Genomic DNA, 24,028 nt, shown 5'->3' with positions numbered 1-24,028 from the left:
TAGTAATTCCTTGCTGTCAGCTTTTTCCGAAAGAGTTACACAACATGGAAAGAGCATGAGAATAGAAGGCAGAATGGAAAAGAGAGCGCGGTGAGAGAGATTTTTGACTGCACCTATCTGGAGAAGAAAAAGAAACTACTTTACACAGAGACCAGGCCTAGAGGCTGCAGAATAATAGCTGGTTTAGGAAGTTATTCTCCTAGGATACTCTAGTTTGCAACATGTAGGAAAGCAGAGAAATATATATCCAAGTGGTTTTATACTGAAAATAATTAACTAAAGATGACATACAGAGAGAAAAGGAATAATAACATATTATTAATTTCAGTAATAGTTTCAAAGGAGAGAAAAAATACAGAGTTTAGTACCTAGGACCATTTAAAAACATAAATGAGCTAAAAATCTCCATTGTCCTCAACTTCCAGTTCAGAATCAGCTGATTTTCTCTAATCTTCATTTATTACTATGCAAATAAGAAAAGAGCCAGGCTTCATGTCATGAATCAGGCCCTATAATAATATCAGTTTAGAAATTGTACACCTACTAATTTTTTGATCTTTTGCATCAAAAGAACAAAACCATGCCTCTTAGTGATGAGCAGCATGCTCTGAAAGAACATAACATCTGGGTTTTTGTGTATGATTGCTAGAAAGACTGTATTGAACCTGTGGTTTGAATGACACTTAAAGATGTATACTTACATCATTAGGACTTACATGGTCCTCATAAATTATGTCTGCCACATATGCTGACTCTTCATCATTTCAAGTATTATTTTGATTATTCATAGTTATTTTACATCCTTGGAGATAAGAATGCCACAACTTGTTATAGAGTTATAGAGTCCATATGAGAGGATAATTTATTTCAAATAATAAGCCTCTTACATACCACTCCACCAGTCTTGGCCATTTCATATTGCTTAAAGTCTCCTCCTTATCAAAGCAAGAATATATTCTGGGTATTCCTCCTGTAGCATAACTTTGAGCTGCCCCATCAGACTGCTTTGCAGGAAGCAGCATGGTGTTGCCAGCAGTTTTTTCTTCTTGCACATGCAGATATAGGAGACAGGGGAGAAAAAGCCTTGTCTCCCCTCCCCATCAGTGTATATGACCCTTTTCAGATCATTTCCTCAGCTTAGCCAGGGATAATAACGATCCACATTGTACCATTTATAAATGGTATAAAACACACCCTCTAAAGATCTTTATTTAGATGGGTTTGAGCTATCAGGCCTTTTGTTTGACATTTTTGGCAATGACAAGACAGAAGCTTGTCACTGGGCAATAAAACTCACTGATAGGCAAGGCAAGTTTCACTAAAAGTAGAACTGGAAACTTTCTTTACACTTGTACAGGTATGAAATCTTGAAGTACTGTTTATTCTGAGTAAGGAGACAACCCACTCCAACCAACTTTGGGACTGATTGAAAGAACTGTAAAATGCTACATATGACCTTAAATTCAAACAAAGTTTATAAAATCTTTCTGGTTTGTTCAGAAAAGTTCAACATAAAGCTCATAAAGTATTTCTATTTTGTTAGTTGCTCTGTCATATCTTACAATAGTGCAGAAATTAGCTGAACCAGCTTTTAAGCCTAAACTCCCTCATTTAAGTTGTCCTGTTAGTTTCCAAGGCACTAAATGTGTAAGTACCAGCTGACACAGTAGGAGAGAGTTGGTCACATCCAGTAATCCACAGATTGCTATGGACACGAGGGTCACTAGTACATGCTCAGCCCATGTACTATATTTTCAAAGAATAAGAAATAGTAAAATGATTGATTACCAATTTCAAAGCTTCCATTAATGATCCCCACTAAAGAAGCCGGAATATTAAACTGTTTCTCTATCTGTGTGTACATACTGTTCATGTAAGCACCAGACATCGTTTTACCAACATATGCAAGTGATAGTGACAGCAGAAACACCTAGGAAGGAAAGAGGACAACGCATAAAGAATTCAAATTATACATTTAGGAATATTCCATGGTTATTTTCCCCATCAAAGATGTGCTCCCAAGTGAAACAAGTGAACAGTTCTGTTCCACTGATATGTGTGTAAATCCTATCACCTATCTTTGTGCACAGAAATATGGCTTCTCTAAAAAAAAAATAAATGTATTTTGTTCTTCACCTGCTCCCATTGACCAAGAAGATCTTCAGATACCTTGAACCCCATTTCCCCAGGCAAGACAGGGAAAGCACAGCCTCTCCCACCACGCATCTGCTGCAGCATTGCCATCTGCAGGACTGAGTAACATCTGCAGCCAGACCAGGATGCAAAGACCTTTGCACCCTTTGCTAATCTGAATGACAAATTACTTGCAGAACTAAGATTGTTTCCTTTAATCGAATTACTTGATCAAGTATCTGCTCTCCCATCTCGGTAGAGGTCATGAGCCCAGAACAAGTCATTTCAAACAGGAGTAAATGATGTATCCTTCTTACAAAAATCTAGTAGCAACTGACAGTAAAAAAATAAATACGAATATAAGCAGTAGTATTCAAATCCTTCTGACTTTAGGGCTCAATAAACAGTATTTATGAAATGAAATCAATAGTATTTTTAAATATATTTGCCATAAATGCTAAAAAGCATAAATAATGTATCTGAGCTTTGAACTACTGTTAAAACCAAGCTAAATTTTACAGTATTTTATACCGCTTCTTTACAACTTGAATAGTCTAGGGTACACCTACAGCCAATTTTTACTGCCATGTCACAATCGGTAAGGCTTATTTCACAGGTTTAAGAAGGAATGGTAAACACGTCACACTAAGGGGATTACACACATTCAAAGGTGGAGCTTCCAAGGAGCAATTAACCATACTTCCAACACATCACAGAGTGTAAAGTTCAGGGACATAAAAAGCAACACGTGATTGCTTACATACTTGCTTGACCTCGGTTAAGGCATTAAGGATAAGGAAAGAAACAGAGCTTATTCATTCATTTAGTCTGCACTGCAACTTCTACCAAACCACTCTAAGTGCAAGCAATTACAGTTGTGTGTTCATACAAAATTGCTAAAATATTTCTGTACCTTAAGCTTAGAAATGCAGCAGAATTTGTTCCCTGTACGAGGCTTCTCAGCTTCTTTCATGTTGCCTTTTTTAATTGATCCCAACTTCTATTTCTAAGTCTGTCCAATGATCCCGTTACAGTACTAAAATGATGAAAAAAAAAAAAGAAACGTTCTTGTCCCATGTTTGATAAAAATCAGATTCCTTCTAAGGTGTTTGACATTTGAGCATCTTAAATAATTTCAAACTGGATTCCAACAAAACTGGATTCCAACAAAACCTACAAGCCTATACACTTTATTCTAATCAAGAAAACTTGACATGTGAACATCAAAGTAACAGCACTCTATTTCTCGTCAGATACTAAATTCTGTCAGCAGATACAACCAGTAAACAAAGAACAGAAAAAAGAGATGTTCTGAGGGCAAGCTAGTTTGTCTGTAATACAGCTTTTCAGCCCCTTCACAAGCATTTGGTACTGACCATTGTAGGAGACCGCATTATGGAGACCTATATGTTTGAGTTGATGTATGCACCTGCCTCCATGGTCTTTATTTACTATGCCTGTCCTTGCTAGCCATAAAAAGAACATTTAGTTCTGCTCTGCATGATCTGTTGAGCTCTCCCCTGTTCCAGTGGCATCAAAATAAATGTGTTAATTTTAATAGAAACCGTATTGCAGACTAGGGTCTTGGAATTAAAATTAGGAGGAGAAAAAATAAAACAAAACCCACCAGGCCAAATTAAGTTCTAAATGCAAACAAACCAGACTGTGTTCTGGTTCCCCTCCCAAGATTTGCAAAAACATCCCTCTTTATTTGTCTGCCTAGTTTTAGTCGTCTCCATCTCAACTTAATGGTTAGACCTTCTGGTAGTGTTAAGCCACCTGTTTTCTTACACATCTTACATATTTCCAAAAAATGTGTTCAAAGAAGGAGCAATATATTCCAGGAATATACTCACCTGTAAAAGCCTTCACATCTGAGGGTCAGCACAATGAGTTAAACAAAGAGAACACCAGTTTAAAGATTTATCTGTAATGACTGCCACAAAGGCTTCATTAAATCAAGTTATCCAGTGTAGTGCCCTGCTGCCTGATGGAGTAAGCTGGGGAAAACCAGGGCAAGTCAGAGCCCTACCTTGTAGTCGGGATGGATATAGGTTAATTTTCTCTTTTTCAGCTCGAATATGCTTTCAAAGTGCAATCTTGCAGCACCTGCTCTTCTCTATGTTTTCCACTTCACAGAATCATGGCTGGGGAGCAAGCTGTCCTTGACAAGCCCACCAATGGGACTGAATTGCCTTTCACATTCTTCAACCCAACACCCTCTCAGTCAACCTCTTCAAACACTAATTTCTACAACAATGTTAATCCTCTCAAATCTGTTTCTTAACTAACTTGATTCCTAGCAAATTGATGGATATTAACTCCTTCTATATCTACCTCCTCTTTTTAGTCTCTAAAGTATAATGCATTATTACAGCATTCCTGGAAATACTTACTTTACAATTAAGTGTAGGTGATCAGCAACTCAGACATTAACTACAATATATAAATAGTCTGTGTTTCTGCTTTGCTTAAAGATGCTTATACAAACTGTGTTCAATCACAGTACTAAACTGTGTTTATACAGCTTTTCACTTTCTGTGCAATTTGGCATAAAAGTTTCTATCCCAGGAATTGTTTATGCCTTATCTTAATACTACTTTATGCAGACTGTAGTTCACCAGTGATGACAAAAGGTGAGCAACAGAACAAAGACTGTAGAGGACTTTGTCTGTCCTCTTCTGCTTCTAGGAGCTGGCAATGGGATTCTGTCCCTTACTGTACTAGTCCCTGCATTTCACTACCATACGCAGGGAGCATCATCTGGCTAATTACAGGTTTTCTCTTCTGGTGCTAACAGAAACAAGCCAGCAACCTCTGCCCAAGTTTCTCTCAGGGGCATCAGAAACATCACACTGCCCCTCATATAATTTCAGATGACAAAATGGCAACGTTTGCTTATCTTTTTTATTACCTTCTCTCAGACCAAAAATTATGGTACAAAAAAATGCATTTCAATCCATTTTTTTCTGGGAAGATTATTAAGATTGTTGATTTAATAACTAAATAGACAGAAATACTGTTTCTAGCTATGTTCCTGAGGTTGCTTTGCCCAGATTTAAAATATTTTTGTGGTCACAGTTGATCCAATGGAACAGAAGCCAACACAGACTAACAGCCTAGATTATCAGAGATATAGGTCCATAACTCACTCAGCTCAGGTGCATTTACACCACACTTTAAATCTAGGTTAAAACTCAAACTACCACTTCTGTGCCTAAAGATGAATCAGTAGTTTTCCCACTCCCTTCTCCCATCTCCCTGCTCTCTGTTGTACATTCCTTTTGCTCACCTTGCTTCCACTCTTGGGCTCTCCAGACTCTTCTGCAAACTTTTTTAACTCATTAAACAGGCAAAAATTTGATGCAGGAAAAAGATTGCTTTCCAGGCAGTGAGCTGATCTGGCCTGCAGAATGGTTCAACAAGTGTCAGAATCACATAAGCAAAAGAGCAGGAAAGTGGAACCAAGGACATGAGAAGAGAGGGGAAAGTGGGGGTGAAGCAGAGTAGGAAAAGATGGAGCGTGAAACCTGTCCATCTGAGCACCAGCAACGTGTTCTGTCACCTCAAATATTCATGGAACTATGGTCTCAAGCCCTATCCTAAGCTGCCCAGGGCAGCCCTGAACACAGCTGGCCAACTAGGATCAGCACAGCTGTAAGGAGATTATCTCCATCAGTGAACATCAGTCAGTATCTATTTAGTCAACAGCAAGAGAAGAGGCAGCTTATGCTACTAGGATAGTCACATTGTGACGAAGTTCTGCAACAAACCACTTGAGGAATTTGCACTGGACAGGTGAGACTATTTGTGCAAAAGTTTGCCCTTGGGTTCTGATTGACCTACCAGCTACCATGTAAACACCTACACTTGAATCCAACTCATAAGCCTGTAGTGTTCACTGAAATTTCAGGGAAGAGGTCAATAAAATCCCTCCTTACAGGATCTTGCTTCTTCAACTTCTTCACTGAGTTGGAAACTTATTTATGGCAGACTAAAAGGCTAGCGGTAACTGCCTCTTCCAGCCATCTCCACTACTGGACTAAATTTCCACAAGCAATCAGACAGACAGACAAGTAACCAGACAATTCATCTCTAGAAGATACCCACTTACATAGCGCACAAAGAACTAAAGTGTGTCATGTGGACTGAAGTGTGTCATGTGGACTGAAGTGTGTTGTGTGGACTGTTTTAGAACAAGCTATAGCTACAAAGCAGATCTATAAAGTACAGCATCTGATGTAACTGGGGCTGAACAAGGTTGGCTTAAAAACAAAGCAGGTACATCCCGTGTGGATCAAAGCAGGCTTATTCAGAGTAGCTGACAGCAGCAGGCTAGCATTGAGAGACAGGAGTTTGGACCCATCTGTCCCACATGAACTTGTAAATACATTTTATAGTTTTAAACTGTATTTCACCTTAGCTAACCAATACAAAAGAGAACAGCAGCACACAAACATCTGGATTTCAATGTCTATGAAGCAATATTCTGCAAATTGCCTTGCCCAAATCCCAAGGGGACATCCTATTTTCAATGAAAAATGCATCTTCCATTTTGCTTATCTTAGTCATATAGATAAACTGATAAGTCCGTGTTCTGTTTACAAAAAGGATTAAAAATCACATGACATAACCAAGCAGCGGGCAATTACAGCATCAGAATTTTTAACTAATTTATTTTTCCAGTTGCAAAAAGCATTCTGAAATCTTGTTTTACTAGGCACAGCTCAAACTGTTACTCAAATGCATACACTGTTAGACTGAGATAAAGGAAAATATTCTCATGGCAAAACAATTAGATACTTACCGTTTTGAAAAGGTTTTCAGAAGAAACTGATATTGTGTGCTTAAACTTTGACTTCTATTCTAAACTGTTGAAAATTAACCCACGTATAGTTACTGCAGAATTTGTGGGTTTGCCAGATTATTTCAGCTGTGCATTTTAGAGCACGCACTCAGATTGTGAAAGACATGGCAGGCTGAGTTCTTCATTAGAAAAAAATTAAGCCCATCTCTTTCTCTTCCCTGCCAAAAAAGGCCAAGAGCTACAGCTGTGTCAGATTGCTGAGCATGAATTATTGACTCTCCTGCCCACTGAAGACATGCAGAGAGTGCTCACAAGCAAGAAAGGAACGTCAGGAGTGCATATCACTGCAGAGATCTACAGGCCAGGCGGTGTCCTAGCAAAGGATGATACAAGGTCAGATTGGAAGAGGGGAATGAGTTTGTGTTTGTTTTAAGGGGGTGTTTAAGCCTTGAGTTAATTGTATGAAGAGCAGTGCAGGCATAATCATTGGCCTTTTCTTGCCGTCTTGGAATGATCTGGAAGAAAGTGTAGCCCTTCTCAGTTGGCATGAAGCACTTGGAGGCTCAGCTGCAGGGCAGAACTGGGTCTGAACCAAAAGTGGAGAAAACAACCTCAGTCCCTGAAGCATAGAGGAGTAAAATCACTCTTCTCAGCATCCCCAGCTGCTGGTCTTCAGTGTTTCTTCTCAGTGTAAACAGCCTTTCTGGATCTGTTTTTGAAGTCTCCAAGTTACTAGCTACTGTATAAGTGGGGTATTGTTAATTCTAGAAGGGGGCAAAGAACCTAGTAATTAGGCACTGCAACTTTCACTAGAAGCACCCTTTCCTTTGGAACCTTTGTTGAATGAAGACAATTCACCACGCCAAAGTGAAAGATAAAAAAAAAGCCACCCATAGCCACATAGCCGTTGTAGTTGTCCTACAGGGTGGGTGTTGCTAGTTACTGATTACCAGACGTTACAAAATCAGAGAGTAGTTTGACCAAGTGTGAATAGTTCTAGCTATGTAACAAGAAAACGTTACGTGACTTTTATCAGATCAAGTAGACATCGCATCTAAGAATCAGTAGATCCACCTTTAAGTACTGGTGCTGAAGTAGGTTTCATCTGTGACCTTAAGTCTATTGTTGACACTCATGTTTGTCTCCCTTACAGAAATAACTATTAATGCACATGAAAAGCCTAAATGCAAGGTCTAAAAAGTGTGGTGAGGGTGGGATTGGGGTTAATGAAAGCCTAGCTCTGAGCACAGCTTCCAGGGCAGTGTTTCTCAGCTTCCTGAAGGAGCACCCAGCCTTCCTGAAAAACTTCCTGAAAAGCTTCCCTGGACTACCACGTAACCTGTCTGGGAGGGGGAAATAACACACCAGAGTGTTGGCATTTTTGTCACACTGTATGTTTTTGTCTCACAAACTTACAACTCTACTGCTGTACTGAAGAACACTCTGTGGCCCCTCTGCTGACGCCTTACAGACAGGTAGCCCTGCAGGCAGCTGAGGATCCTGGCCTGCTCTGTGCTGCACCAGAGCATGAGGTGAGGCATTTTCCCCTGGGATTTCTTATAATAAAAGTTCCCAATTGTAAATTTCTAAGAACATACCTTTTCAGGTTTTGCACACTAGAAAATTTCTCAAGTAAACATCTATTAATGTGATTCTAATATGTGAAAAGCTTCATTCTACCTCAGAAAATATGCATTTCATATGAGGTATAGTGCTGCTTTTTGTTCGCACCTCAGGATGGTTTCCAAATCACACCTGATGGCTGCCTGTGCTGGGATTTTGCATATACACTTCAACTAGAAAAAGAAGTTCTCTTTCCACCTTTGATTTCCTTTAACTAAAATCTGAGGTAAAGTCTTATTTCCCACTAAGATATATTGAAGGATTTCTTGCATTTTATATTTTCTTCACTTACCCATTGTCAATTTGGAAAATTAAACAATCCTCTGGCGAAGTAAGAAGAAAACATAAAAACTGTGGTCCAAGTTCTGCCACGTACTGCTTTGTGTTCACCAAAGACTGTACAATGAAAAAGAAACAGCGAACAGAGGCAGAAAATGGCTGAGTATAAAGCTGCCTTAACTCCACGTGGCCGTCCTTGCTTTCTTTAAAAAAACAGCTAACAGTGATGAGGGAAGAGGATAGAACCTACCAAAAAGGCACCTGTTCAACAGCGTATGTCAACAATATAGTATTCATTCAGGTGTAAAGTGACTTCTCTGCTGTACCCATACCATGCTTAACAGCCCTCTGTGTATTACTAAGCCTTGTTCTATGTAGGAGAGGTGTCTCGGTGTCATTAAAGTATTACCCTTGCTTTCGCATTAAAAATAACTTCAGTATTCCAGTTGTAATAGTTAGCTATGGAAATGTGACTGCAAGCACTGAATCAAGAGATTTGGCTAGGAGAATGCACAGGGAATCAGATATATATTTATCTTAATTGATTAGAAACTAGAACTGTAGATCTGTCTAGTTGGTTTTTTACCCTGCGTTAAGCTACTACAAGGATTTGCCAGTCCTTTCCTCTTTCTGTCTTGCCCCATCCATTTTTCTAATATTTCACCTCATAACTATTTGTAGAATACATTCTACATATATTTTATATTTTAATCTGTGCCTACCTGGGGAGGAGACACCATGATTTTGTCTACAGAGATCCTTATTTTCAAGCCTCCCTATCCATCATAATTATTTAAAAGTGAGCTTCTGAGATGCATGCAAGTATTCTCAGTGTCTACAGGAAATGAGCAAACCAGTGAAACAAAAGCCATTGTCTGGGAGTGTAATTAATTATTAAATAAATAACCATTAAATAAACTTTGATGAGATAAAAAATCATAGTAACATCATATGCACAACTGTGTAATTCTACAGTCTCAGTCAGATTATTTTGTTCAACAACAATTTTGGCTCAACGTGAGCAAGACTGAAGATTCAGACCCAGCAAAAGAATTACAAAAAATAGAAAGCAAAAATTCATTTAAAATAAACACTTCCTTATAGATGGCACTTAACAATTTGCTTTAAATACTTACCTCCGCATCAGAAAAAAATAACCCAGGTACCAGTTTACATGATGTATAGTTTGTGCCAACTGTTACATTATTTTCTAGCTCAAATTTAGAGAACTAGATAAACACACACATAGACATAAGAGTTTTCCCAAGGACCGTTTACATTCAAACCTTCTCGCTTGTGTTCTATTTTTCTGTAGCACTATGAGAAAGGAAGTACTATTGGAATTACATCAGTCTTTGCTTCGTGGAGAAAGTGTGTTAGAGACTTTTGCCTGCAAACAAATGAAGGCTAGTATCCATACATTTGGCTCCACAGTCCTGGAGGAAGGAAAAAGACCTTTTACGCTGATAATGAAAGAATCCTTCCAATGAAAACAGTGTTTTCCAAGAAAAATACATTATACTGAAAATATATTTATTTAATTTTTTGCAGCCTGAAAGTGCTGGAGAGCTTTTTCATTTCTTCAGGCTTTTTGGAAGCTGAAGGATGCTGGGGGAACACTTTTAGGGTAAGTGCATGTTCTCAATCCTCAAGTAGCTAATTGTAGCCTACTTGGGTGATCTGTGTGCATAAAAAGTGCCTGAAGGAATACACCCTAAGGCCCCTACATGGGCACTTCAGTGACTTCTGTGAATTTTCAGTGTTTGGATGTGCTTAGGTGACACTGGGAAGGAAACACCTGCTGTACAGATCTTGACCTTTATAATCTGCTTTTGTTTCAGCACACAGCCTTCAGCAGTGGCATTGGGGTGAATGAAGAGGAGTCACTCCCAGCCATTTGCTGGTGATCAGCAACATGTACAATTTAAATACCTCTCAAAAAAACCCAAAAAAAAACAGGAGTGGAGATATGAAATCAACATATGTTCACAAATGCAGTTTAATTTTCAGTAAATTTATGTAAAATCCAGTGCATTTGGAATTCAATATTTTTTTCTGTTGTGATTAATTCACGGATAATACAGCTCCGACAACTTAGCATACTGAATTCCCATCTTCTTCATGGGATTTCTCCTAAAGGCCATATTTGCACCAAGTCCACTTCTTGCATTATCAGCACACCGCATGAAAAGCTAAAACTCCAAATATTTTTTTCTGTCTGGATAGATTTTCTTTGAGGGGCCACTCTAGTCATTCTGGTGCTTCAATATAAGGAAAATAACTTGAGAGAGTCAAGTATTTGTATAGAATCGGGTATACCCTATTCTTAGCAAGTAGTTTTGTTGAAGATCTTCATCTAGAGTCTCACAATAGGCATTAGAATCAGATATTTCCAGGGAGTAATTTATCCCATCTTAAGACAGCTGTCTAAAATAAGTGGGAGGAAACAGTCTCTGGAGGTCCTTCTTTCTTCCCTTTGATTTGAAAGTCTAGAAAGCTACCTTAGTCTAGATAACTAACTTTTAGACAGATAAAAATCAGGTCAGGTGACACCTGTAATGGTTATCTCTCCTTATGTCATTCTAGATCTACTTATCTTGGCCAAGGAACAAAAAAGCCTGTCAGCCAGCAGCTCCCAGCATAAGATCCCCTTACAATTGCTTATTCAAGCTCGCAGGAAATTCAGGTGGTCTTATGGAAATCAGTAGAAGTTCTCAGTACAAAATGCAGAGGTGATGTACAATTACCGATCCTAGTCTAAATGTATATGTAATGATGAGTTACCTACCAAAAATACAGAAGTCACTTCTGGGCTCACTGTAAATACATGATTTTGGAAACAAGGACTAAGTAGCTCTTTCACAGCACTCCAGTTGTAAACAACTGCAAATGCAACTAATTCAGGAAAAGCTGGAAATATGAGCTATGTCTCCACAGAACTGAGCACTACAGCAATCATGGGTTGCACATCCCATAGGATATAGCATGGCAGCCCAGATAAGAATGTCATCACACAGATTTAGTTTGACTATCTAGTAAGATTTCCTTTTCTCTCACCTCAACAGAATGCATGTCAGCTTCAGACTAGATAAAGATTCTGATCTGTCTTCGATTCTCAACTCTGCCATTGACTCTGTACCTCCCCCTTAAACCATCATCATCTCAATCTTTTCGCCTGTAACACAAGAACAATAAATAGTCGTGTACAGCAAGCATTCAGATCCATACATTGGAAATAATATTGTCTATGGACAAAACATTAATTGTTGTCTATTCTCAGTTTTCAACTATTTATTTAAACTAGTGACACTGTCATAACAGTTTCTTTCTCAATAAAGCAGTTTAGCACATCGATTTCCACTTGTATGGATTTGGGGGTTTTGCTTTTGTTTTAGCAAAGCAGGTTTATGTCTTCCAGCCTTGTAGCAAACTTTATGAAGACATAAAAATCTGTGTTCTTTGTAAAATTTGCCACAAGGCTCAAAGACATTCTCTTACACAAACTTCCATTTTTAAATGTTAGAAAACAGAAATATTCCAATTGTCAAAACAGCTTTTCAGAATAAATTATCTATGTAAAAAAAAAATACTGAAAACCTAATGATATACTTTTGGGCAGTACCTCTTTTTTTTAAATTACAAAGGGATTTCTTGTGTGCTCAGGTCGTCAGCTTTCCACTAATGAGGTGTACTGTCTCGTAAACATACTTTAAGAAAAGTTAAAGGAACAAATGTACTGTAGGTTGACTGGCAGTTCAAAGGCTTCAAAGTCTCTCTGGAGTCTTTTCCTCTTAAAAAATGACATTAACTATGATTCATCAATCAGCAGTTTATGTAACCTGATAGCATTTCACTTTTGCTATCCATCAAGTTCCCAAGTTTTTTGGTGTGTGATAATGCACTTTGTGTGCAGAGATATCATCAGGCTAGACACTGGTTACTACAAAACGCTTAAAGGTGATACGCCTGGCCTTTCTAAGTACATTTTACACAGGGACCACTTCTAAGACAGCTTAATCCTAAAAGGTGTGAAACATCCAGTGGAAGCTCCAGGAACACAGGTGAACTTTTGGAAATCAGGCATGTACCTATTCATCTACCCTCGAGCATGGCTTTCTAGCTACAAACACCTCATTTTTAAAACACAGGAAATTTTCATAGGATCCCCCAAAACAGGTATTCTTGCTCAGAAAGGTTTAAGTTGCATGAAATATACATCCTCTTCTGACAACAGAAATTAAAGAACTGACTTCGAATAACAGTGTACATTTAAGACATTCTAATAAAAATTACTTACCTCTATGGTGGCAATTTCTATGGTTCTTTTGACAGTTGTTTATTCTGTTAGACTGCTACAGACTGTTATGAGTATTATAAAAGGCAATAGGATGATATAAAAGGCAATACGATGGAGAAGATTATGACTGTTTATGACAACAGTTCAAAAAATAATTTAAGAATGTGTTAACTCTTTATCGACATGAAATAATATGAAATGTTATGTTGATGTGAAGTTATGTATGACATTGCCAACATTATTCCATTTTTTAACGCAATACCAGTAAGTATGAACAACATGGCAATGTGATAGTTCTCTGATGTGAAACTAGCCATTTGCAGCCCCTTGCACCAGGAAAGCGTACAGAGCTTCTGCAAAAAGTAATAAAATCAAGCCTACAGTCACTAGAAGCATAGTCACTAGCCAGAGGTCTACCCCTCCACCTGGAATTCTGTAGGAATCCTGTAAATCAAGGAGAGAAACAAAAATAAAAGAAGACCACCAATCTAGACAATAATTCATGCAATAGAAAATACTCTGAACCCAAAAGCAGAGCTTAAGATACCATTTTAAATAAAGAGTACAAATTTTAAAGACACCTTGTCCTGAAGTATATGCTTCTCTGCTGCTCTGCACAAAGTTCCTCTCTGAATCAAACACTGTAATATGATTTTTCAGCTTTGACCCATTGAAACTGTAGCATTCACTGACACAATATGTGTTAATATGAAATTATTTCAATATGTTAATAATTGAAACTTTCTAGAGCCTCAGGATTTTTGCCTTGCAATAATAAATACAACGCTTTCAGTTTTCTGCTGGGTATCTGGTTCAATAACAGGTTATGGAAAAAAACATCACCTTTTGAATCAGCCATGTCACTTGTATCTCCTCCCTCTTTGTGAGAGCTTACATTTAAATACTGACTTTTTCATACTACTCATATTTTCTGTAATCAGAGACAATCTCAGCCAAAAGTGGAGTGGTTGCTAAACGGATGGAAACAGCAATATCTGGTGTAAAAGACACTACCATAACAGAGAAAAAATCCACTATTTTTTTCTAGATACATATGCTGAAATCCTAATGAATTTTTAATGACTTCTTACAGTAGAGAGACAATTTCATGTACTGATTCACATTCCCTGTGCTTATCAAAATCTTTTCTCATCTCCAAGTAGAATGAAAAGGTCAGGTCTTAACACTCACACATAAAATAATCCAAGCATACAGTAAATGCAGCCCTACTGCAACTCTCTTAGAAGAAGGGCTACCTTATTTTGCAGCCACATGTGCTGACATACCATAAATAAGTTTTTTCAACATGAATCCTCCTACATAAGCTACTATACTGCATTTGCCCTTAGTGAAAAATTATTATTAACATGACTGATTCTCAGTTCAGCACAACTCTCCTTTTTAAACAGCAGAGAAAATGCCACTATTAATAGCAGAGCTGTCAAGACAGGATCATCTAAAAGACTCAGAGCGTTTCAAGACAAAGCCAAATTGTCATTCTCTTGCTGCAGTTTGCAGAAAGGGAAAAAAAAAAATCTGGTTTTTAAAGTGAGACAGTTTAAAAGAAAACTTAGTTAAAACTTATGCACTAGATCAGGTAGGAAGGGCTGACATGATTCTGCGTAGATTTATTTTGAAAACCAGTAGTTTCTCTTATTGGTGAATGGTTCCATTTGCTCTATACTTACTAGCAATTCACCTCCTCTGAAATAAGTCTGGGGAGCATGGAGGGTGGTTCCTGGTCTCACTGTGTCTTCTACAGATGTCTGTGCTCTTTAGAAGATGCTGGGGTGGGGAAGGGGGGGTGGAGAGTTCTCGTGGTTACACTTAGTAAATCAGAAACAGCACTTTGACACATAACTAATTCCTTAATCTCTTTTTTCGCTTACAGGAGCATTCAGGGAGACCTCATTCTGCATATTCAGTAACAATAATAGTCACTCCAGACTCTTCTGTAAGGAGACCCAGGATGCAAATTTACAATGCACTGACTCTGCAAGGAGGTACTCCAAGTAAGTACCTTAGTACACCGTAGCCTTCCTTTTAGCAAAATTATTTGATCTGAAGTACACATATGAGTCCACATGTTATAGGACTCCTATTGTAGTAGTGGTATGTATACATTACAGCAATATATTTGAAAGCTGAATACCTTTTTATAGATAACTTCTTATAGACAATGACTTTAGAGAATTATCATAGCAGGAAGCAATGGATGGCTTAAGTTACCAGAAAGGAAGAACATTAGTACTATTTTGTATTACTTATTTACTGTTAGCACTGTCTAGAGTAACACTGATAACCGAAAGAGAGTTCTGCTTTTGCTTATACTTCTGGAAGCAAGCTGCAGAAGAGACAGGAGAAAAGAAAAGCAAGAATTTAAACCTTTTGTTGTATTCAAAGGTAAATTGTTGGATACAAGCCAGTAGAAGCCATGCAATTAATACTCAATAATCTGCAAGTGGGAATGGTATTAGAAACTATAACTCATCAATCACTGTGCTGTCAATTCTGACTTTTCTGATCTAAACATGGGAGATTCCCAGCTATAGGAACCGATTCAGCACAAACTCTGCTGACCTCATTCTCAGAGCAATCATTAGCAATAGCCCTTTGAGTCTGCATCACAGTTCTGTCAATGGTGTGAGCTGAATAGCATGACACATCATAAAAGCTGGGTTTAAAGTATTGTTACCTATCCAAATGACTTCTTTCCATTTGCTAGTCAATTCCATGGATGGCTACCCTTCATTTCTGAATCACCTGTTTTTTCCACTGGGGCAGAAATCATTAACTTTGCTCGTATTACCTCTTCCACTGCTTCTTCCACATTTCTTCCATAGGTTTAACATCAGTTTTGGGATCAACAAGAAGAGCTTTTTGAGATTTTATCGGTACTGAAATGGCCCACACCTAATAGGAGTAACAAAGAAAGTTGTGCTAGCAAAAGTTTATTTGATAAAACAATATTTGAATGAAGCAGATCTACTGTTAGTACCTAAGCTGTGCAAAATTACAACTCTACACACTGGAAAGTACAGACCTTGTAGTATTCATCAACATAGCACCAAGCAAAAAATACTGGAAAGAGAGTATTATAGCCAAAATTTTAATCCTTTGGCATCCAAATGTAAAAATTTAGGGAATAATCAAGGTTCCTAATCATAGGTGTCTAGTAGTCTGCAGTTGCTATGACAGTGTCCTATCAGCCAGGTTCATGAATCACAGTCCCGGATATTCTAGGACGTATAAAATGATGGCATAAAACTATGTTTAGACACCTGATATACTTCTCTAATTTCAGATTTGGCCATTTGAACACAAGGCACTTAGACATTTTCAGAGGTGCTGGCACTATCAATGAAACCATTTTTTTATACTTTTGTTTAGAGGCTTGATTAAGACTTATTTAAAAGTAATCAAATGCTAGTAAACTGTTATAAAAAAGAAACAACTTGGTCAGATCACATGAAATACTGTGCTGAACTCATATAACAGCTACAAGCAGTGACACATGCACCATTCTGTTTCATTACTGGTTGTATTTACACTGACGCATATTAATGCTGCTGTTATAATTTCTGCTTTATTAAAAAAATTAAATAAGCCCATTTCAGGTTAATGCCTAAAGCTTTTCCTTTTCTGTTTTGGTACAACAGGAAAACTAAACTGAGTTATTCACACGATTCTAGTTACTGGTAACTGAGCAACAATGTAATTTACTGGAGACATCTAGCTTACACAGCAGAACAGCATCTAGTAAAGTGCATGCAACAGGTAATATGGTTTCTAATATGGTTTCTTGTCACTCTCGCAAATGGGAAAAAGACATCCATTACCAAAGATCTTAATGTGTGTTATTAATGTTATTAAGTAAATGTGGAACTCAGAAATTGAAAATCAGTCATTAAAAGTGAGAACCAGCTGTCTAGCAGGTGTCACGAATAGCCTAAGAAAAAGGTAAATACGAGAAAGGGAGGGAGATAACCTTAAACGCTAGGAACTGAGCACATAAAAGAGTTAAAGCATCCCTGATGGAATTCATTTCACATACATTTAGATACCTGCAGTGTAAACATCTGTATCTGAGCAAGTCACTGAAGGCTATTTTTATAGCCAAGAAGGAGAAACAGGCACAAATCATCTGAGCTCTGCATTAGAAACAGGGACTAGAACGGTGTCTCTATTCATCTTGCGTTTAGTCAGACAAATCCCATTCCCCAGTATATAAAAGCTGCAGACACTTGAGATGAGGCTGGTTCCCTATTCCTCTGCTGTAAGTACATCACAGTGCAGCATGTTCATCATCTTGCAACTCAAGAAATTTATGTAGGTAGTTTCTAGAAAGAACCAGGGTATTGGCATACTGTATCTTCTGGATTCTTTGTAAACCTCAGCTCTGGTGTTCTCTGACCCTCATAAAGGCACACTACTTTTGACAATTTTTTTCATACAGAATTAAACACCAGTGTAAATATATAAACCATGTAACTATTCAGGGTAGAATTGGTCATGGGTTTCTTTACTGAGAATAATTGATCTTTTCCTTAGATTGATAACATTTGTTATGCACAGTAATAAAGGCTTTTTTCTAAGATCAAGGTTAAGGATAAAAGAACAAAAATAGGTTTCTAACCACTTCACTGAATGCCACTAACTGCACAGTACTTAGTGCCAGGTTCTTGAAATCTGAGTTACGAACAGTTCTGCTGTCAAAGAGATTCCACAATTTCGTATTCCACACTTGTTTGTGTGGAAAAACACTACTCCTGCTTAAGAGGACTTGTAACAGATGCCGTAATACCTTAATTTTGTTAATATTACATCTGACTAATAGCTGGATAGAGTTATTGTTGACTCTGCCAAAATGCTATGTCGCCCAGGAGGAAGGCAATGGTCCTGGGGCACCATGAGCCCAGTTTCATTTCTACAATTCACTGAGGAATCAGCCTTTCTCTTCTTCCCTCAGATCATTAGAGGCTCCTCAAGACCACTTGCAGGACAGCTAGAATTAGGATTTGGGACCAATATTTCTTTGAAAAGCCTGTTTCACTTCTTATGTCAACACATAGATTGATTCAAGCTTGACACAACAACCATTCACTTAGATGCCTTAAAGCAGAATATTTTAAAATCTTAGATGCAAACTGCATCTGATCTATCCATTGCTTTTCAGGAATTGAAATAACATGAGCTTGCCTTTTCACAAGAGCTGAGAGCATACACACCGCTACTGAGTGTCAGTGGGACCCAGATCTCTTCCCACCCCAGAAGCACACCAAGATATTTTCAAGTTCAATATTCAAGCAATGAATAGTGGCTGGTGTCAATCACCAGCCAGACTATTTTGCATAATTGTTTTTTTAGCACCATTCTATCTCTGTAAAAATGGGTCTAATCAAGCCTTCATTTCAGAGGAGTGAAATTGCTACAGTGCAAATAACACCAGAATGTTATTTCATTGTCAAATGTTAGTGAAAATAACAACAGAAGACTCTTTAGAGAGATAAACTTGTTTCAGACGTTGCATATTGTCATGGTGAAGATAAAACAACACTACGCTTACTTCTCTTACACTGGGACTGTCCATTCAGAAAAGGATGACAGGAACCTAGGAAAAAAAAAGCGTATGATCACATCATTAAAAAGAGAGAGCAAAATATCTGTAAGCAGCATCCCTTAAACAAAATAACAAAAAAAACCCAACCAACTAACAAATCAAACATTTTGTCACTTGTTAGAATCTTATTTGCAGACTAGCTGTTGTATCAGATTAAGAGGCTACTATCACAGCTAAACATTCCTTCTGCATTCAACTCAAGTATGCCTGAAAAGAGCCAACACTGGAACTTTAGCCATTTCAGTGAAAATCTGGTGTTGCAGACTAAACTGACAAAGAAAGGGGCTTCTAGTTAAGACAATGTACTTGGCATTGAAGCAGTTATTAATTAATTCGTGTTCTCTGGGATTATGGAATATGTATACAATAACTTCTTGTCGCAGAAAACTTTGCCTGAGCTTTTGTGCCAGCATCTTAACCTCCATAAATAAGTGAAAGACCTGTTTTCCAAAGGCATTTGGGCTCCTAAAGGCAACTAATAAGACATTTTAAAAAAAGGTAATTTTCCTGAAATCAGGGAAAAAACAGTTCTAATCTGTATTCTTAGAAATCTGCAATCAGGTAATTTATTAACACTGGATTTAGTCAATTAAAGACTGTCTATTTTTCCCTGAACCATATCCTGTGCACACTAGAGAAATAAATGTACACAGGCAGCTTTTATTCTGGCATTTCCTAGCTTTTTCATCCTAGTCTTTGCCTTCTTAAGATTATTAACACAATTTTTATGCATAACATAGAGAATCTACAGTGTTAGTAAAACATTTGACATTAATAATGCCAAAATTTTCATTTATAATTATACTTAGCTGAAAAATTGATTGCTACCTTGTTACCCTGAATAATCACTCTATCTGTCAATTTAAATAATTTTCAGTCTTCTTATTCTTCATACAGCTTTTATCCCTTCAAACATTTTTTCTGTTTTGATCATTACATACTTCTACAAGAAAACTCCCCAACTTTAACTATTCTATCATTCCTAAGATATCTGTTTTCTTATATTTCAATTATTGGTGATCTAGTGTTTCATTTACTCTGGCTTTCTTTATAACTTTTGTTACCTTATTTAGCGCTTGAAAACCCCCACAGGGAATATTACCTCAGCATCTTATCAGAACCGTAAAATTGAGGCTGCGGTTCTGATGTGCAATATGCTATTACAGTATCTTCACGAGGGCATCCTGCTTATACCAGGTTAATATTTACTGATGTGCTAATGTAATAATGACCTACCTGCCTCTGCTTCTCTCTGGGGTAATTTTCGTCTATAGGGATGGGAATTAACGACAGTCTCTCTGTGCTGCCTGATGTCAGAGCTGAGAAAGGTGCGAAGGGTATATAAGAGCCGTATTGCTTGTCAGCAAGGAAGGGGAAAAGGGATACTCCAGAGCTAGATGCAAGCGTGGAATTGTTGTGTGCACCCTTCTTGCTAACACAGGCGTGCTTCTTCAGTTAGCTCCCTGACCAGTAAAAGGTAAACAATTTCCCTTTTTCTCTTACTTACAACGCAGTGCAACAGATGTGCTTTCAGGAAAGCACAATGTTTCTCATTATTAATCAACAGCATTTTTCAGGAAAACGCTAAGTTAACTTCAAGGTAAATTGCACCTGAGACCAGAATTTGAGACTGCAACATGCTGGGAAATGTAAACCGGAGATAAGGGAAAGGATTGAAACTACTAGGTGGAAAATGAACATTTATTGTTGAGAGCTATCTGTCTGAAACTGCATTGTGTCACTAAACTTAGGGGGATCATTTTTATTGTAGACTGTGAAAAAGACTAGCTGCTGTTGATTTAGGACAGAATGGGTATCAGTAATAGAGTATGCTGAAGAGTATTTGGGTTTGCTTTCAGTTTTGAATCATTATTCTTTTCAGAAAGTTTGGAAGCAAAGATGTGCAACCTAAAGCTGTCAGTTTTCTTCATTGCACTTTCTGTCACTCTGAGCTGTTTGGAAGCTACACCTATTGAGAAGTGAGTAATAAATAATTGTATTTATTTCTTTTTAGAGGAAAATGTGTTTGGATTATTGCATTAATTGCTTTTGTTTTCATGTCTCAAATAATATGAGCAAAAACACAGCCATTCAATTTCACAGGGTATTTTATTGTTGTTTAAAGATTGCTATCTGTGGCTGATGATCTATCTGATGGTACTTCCAAGAGACAAGGATGGATATTGCCAGTAATGTCACGGAATACACTCTTAGGACTTAGCGAGGAAATGCCAGAACAATCAGCAGCAAAGACAAAAAGGTATTGATTTTCCCTGTTTTTTCTAGTCATATCAGCTAGGATCAAATTATGAAGTAAACTTTGTGCCAGTGATATTCTGTTACTTGAGACTCTTTATGTCTGTTGCTTATTCTCAAAAAGAACTGAGAATATCCTTCTTCTTGTAAACAGAGCCATTCTGTAAGCATAAAGATCAAAGTATTCAGGGTAGAAAGTGAAGTCCGGAGACAAAAGTTGCAGATCTTGTAATCGCTTTACAATTATAATGCTTTCATGAATTAAAAAGGCTATAAATACTACATTACCTTGAGAAGAAAGGTGTATTTTGAAAGGGCCTTCTTTTTTAAATTTGTCACATTTTCAAGCTTGAAGGGGAAAAAATATATAAATACCCTTCTTAATAACACTAAGTCTTTGGTAGAATGGAATTATTTTATAATATAGCTGTTTCCTGTAAGTAATATTTCATTACAGACCTATATATCAATTTAATCACAGGAAGGAGGAAAAGAAGCAATTGGTTCTAACAGAATTTAACATGTCTGAAATGCATTCATGTTTATAAATCCATTTTGAAATCAATTTTCAGGTAACTTTTCAATGAACAAAATAGCATTTCAGAAAGTATTTGTGATTTGTACTAAAAGATAAATAGCACCGAACTGTTCTATGTTCATCAGGCTTTTGAGTGAAATTCCTTCAGTGATAATACTACCATGGATAGATTCAGTAAATACATGTCTCTATAGCTGCCTGTTCCTTTCTTTTCAAATTTATAAAAAAATACCATTTTTATAAAAAAATATTTTAAAAAAAATCATGACAATTTGGTTATCTTACAAAGTATTTTGATAATGGAGACTAAGTTCCCACTTTTTACAGCTATTCCTTCAAAGAACCAACTGTAATACTCAAACACAGGGCATCACCTTTGTGAGTGTGGTATGCCTTATCTGCTTTGCTGGGCCCCTGGTTAGGGTTAGAGTTAGGTGAACTGTCTCATTGAAGCACATATTAACTAAAAGCTGCAGATCAGAGAGCTATCAGGTATAATGGGTTAAGTCAGACCAAACAGCAGTTAGAATCTAGTAGCTTCCTGTAAGGACCAGAGTTTTAAACTTGGAGTGTCAGGCCCTAATTTTGTACCCTTAATGAAAAAGAGAATTCTGCCTCCACAAACAAATCAAGATTTCCATGAGAACCCGTTGCTGTTTGAACCTTATATGTTAAGGGCTTGATTAAACTTGATTGTTAAGGGCAGAAATACCCATGGAAATCTAAGAGAAGCTATAGCAAACCCTATTCAAACATTTCTTTTAAATACAATTACATATTTAAAATATTAATTGCTTAGAAATTGCTGCCTCTTTGCCAATGAAGAACCAGTATAATAGACATTTCTCTCACAATTCATATTCCATTCTTAGATCAATACAAATAATTCTAAAAGTATAGATGACCTTTTAGATAACAGATTTAATCAATCAATAGGAAAAGGAACTAATTGGTAATTGCTCAGAGATTCAAACTGGGAAATTGTCACTCTTCACTGTACATTTTTTGTTGCAAACTCTTACCTACCTCATGACACATCAACGTGAAGAAGCCCAAGAAAATTAACAATAACTTAATAAGTAATCTCAGCAAGAAAATATTTCTGTCTGAAGGAATAACATAGTGGTCTAAGAAAAAAATTTGAAAATCCAAGCTCTCTCAAGGTAACACTTTTATTACAATTGAAAAATGAAAAAATCTCATGCTATGTAAGTTCTACATGGAGTTCTGTAAATGGTCTGTTGATTCAGACCATAAAATGTTATTTTTAGATATGGATTCTTCCATGGACACCCTTCAAAGTCTCATCCAACAAATTATTATCACCTACCACAACAGCACTTTCAAGTTGCTGCTGTTTCAATAAAGATATGGCAGCTTTTTTGTAGTGAAGAAATCTCTGTTTAGACAGAGCTAAATTTTTGCTAGTACTGAAGTTGGCAGAAGTTGGCAGCGCCTGCCATCTCTCATGATATGTGGTGCAGTTGGGAGAAAAAGTCTTTGGGCTCAATCCACTTGATGTGGGCTGGAAGATTACTGTGCACTTCAGTGAGAGCAGGATATGATTCTGTAGGAACAAAAGAACTAAATAAATGTTAGTGATTGTCATTATGTTAGTAATCCTCATGAAATCAGCAAGAGCTCTAAACAGGTTTAGAAGTTCAACTTAAAGCCAAACATTTAGTCACTGTTTTCACTTACTGTCTTAACTATAGTATCATTACAGGTTTTCTAGATGTCATAAACTGCTATGCAGAATATCAATAAAAATGACATATGACTGTTAAGGCCTTTGCATTTAAATAACCCCCATCATTAAAACTGGTAATAGCATACAGCACAAGATTTTTTTCCAGGCGCAAAGTAGGTGGTAGGAAGATTGTAATGTTCCTGTATTTGTGCACATATTAAAAGAACTCCCACATTAGCACAGCTCAAATGCCTATTAGAAGTGGCACACTTGATTGCTCATCATTTGACTTAATCTTGGCTCTTTTTTTTTTCACCTTAGTAGTCACCATCTGGAGAAACGGAAATGCAACACCGCTACATGTGTGACACAACGCTTGGCTGACTTTTTAGTTCGTTCCAGTAACAACATTGGAGCAATTTATTCACCTACAAACGTGGGGTCCAATACATATGGAAAGAGGGACACAGTCGGGCTTTTAAGCAAAGAACCCCAAAACAATGCACAGCTTTAGGGTTTCAAAATACTACTGATACAGTTTTCATTAGGAGACCAGTTTTTAATGTATCAATAACCTCTTGGTCATTTATTACTTGTACAGTCCTTACAGTGCCTTGTTTTCTGTGTGTGCGTATGTGATTTATGTTCATCATTTCGCTATGCATGTACAATGACATGCATAGGCTATTGTTTCAACACCATTAAGAACTCCAGAAATCTGCTTGTCAAATTCCTTTGTAAAAAAATACATATATATATATCATAATAATAAATGGAAAAGTAAT

The 24,028-nt window shown here is 37.2% G+C and overlaps 2 protein-coding genes across 10 annotated transcripts in view; one reads left to right on the top strand and one right to left on the bottom strand.

Annotated features, from left to right (window-relative positions):
- The window catches only part of LOC121088763 (solute carrier organic anion transporter family member 1A2-like), a 27,920-nt gene extending 14,702 nt beyond the window's left edge, over nucleotides 1–13,218 (bottom strand). For 4 of the 8 annotated variants that reach the window (XM_040595299.1, XM_040595304.1, XM_040595305.1 and 1 more), the window contains exons 1-4: nucleotides 6,941–6,990; nucleotides 5,426–5,539; nucleotides 3,047–3,169; nucleotides 1,789–1,930 (exon numbers count right to left, since the gene is read on the bottom strand). In XM_040595299.1, the coding sequence (XP_040451233.1) occupies nucleotides 1,789–1,930; nucleotides 3,047–3,106 (202 nt within the window). In that variant the 5' untranslated portion in view covers nucleotides 3,107–3,169; nucleotides 5,426–5,539; nucleotides 6,941–6,990. Of the gene's footprint in view, nucleotides 1–1,788; nucleotides 1,931–3,046; nucleotides 3,170–3,989; nucleotides 4,010–4,165; nucleotides 4,307–5,425; nucleotides 5,540–6,940; nucleotides 7,030–11,899 lie in introns of those variants that run through there. The other 4 variants (XM_040595302.1, XM_040595300.1, XM_040595301.1 and 1 more) reach the window with 4 other exon arrangements.
- On the top strand, nucleotides 8,437–24,028 carry LOC121088764 (islet amyloid polypeptide). 2 transcript variants are annotated; one of them, XM_040595309.1, is made up of 6 exons: nucleotides 8,437–8,472; nucleotides 10,394–10,469; nucleotides 15,031–15,151; nucleotides 20,642–20,738; nucleotides 20,885–21,019; nucleotides 23,568–24,028. In XM_040595309.1, exons 1-6 carry the CDS (start codon nucleotides 8,468–8,470, stop codon nucleotides 23,755–23,757), a joined length of 624 nt encoding a protein of 207 aa, XP_040451243.1. In that variant the 5' UTR covers nucleotides 8,437–8,467; the 3' UTR covers nucleotides 23,758–24,028. The 2 variants fall into 2 exon arrangements, with proteins under 2 accessions (XP_040451243.1, XP_040451242.1); XM_040595308.1 differs by having other exon boundaries at nucleotides 23,565–24,028.

The sequence above is a fragment of the Falco naumanni genome, chromosome 5, assembly GCF_017639655.2.
Source record: "Falco naumanni isolate bFalNau1 chromosome 5, bFalNau1.pat, whole genome shotgun sequence".
NCBI lineage: Eukaryota > Metazoa > Chordata > Aves > Falconiformes > Falconidae > Falco > Falco naumanni.
The sequence above is the reverse complement of the archived record's forward strand: the minus strand, read 5'-3'. Positions and strand labels throughout refer to the sequence as shown.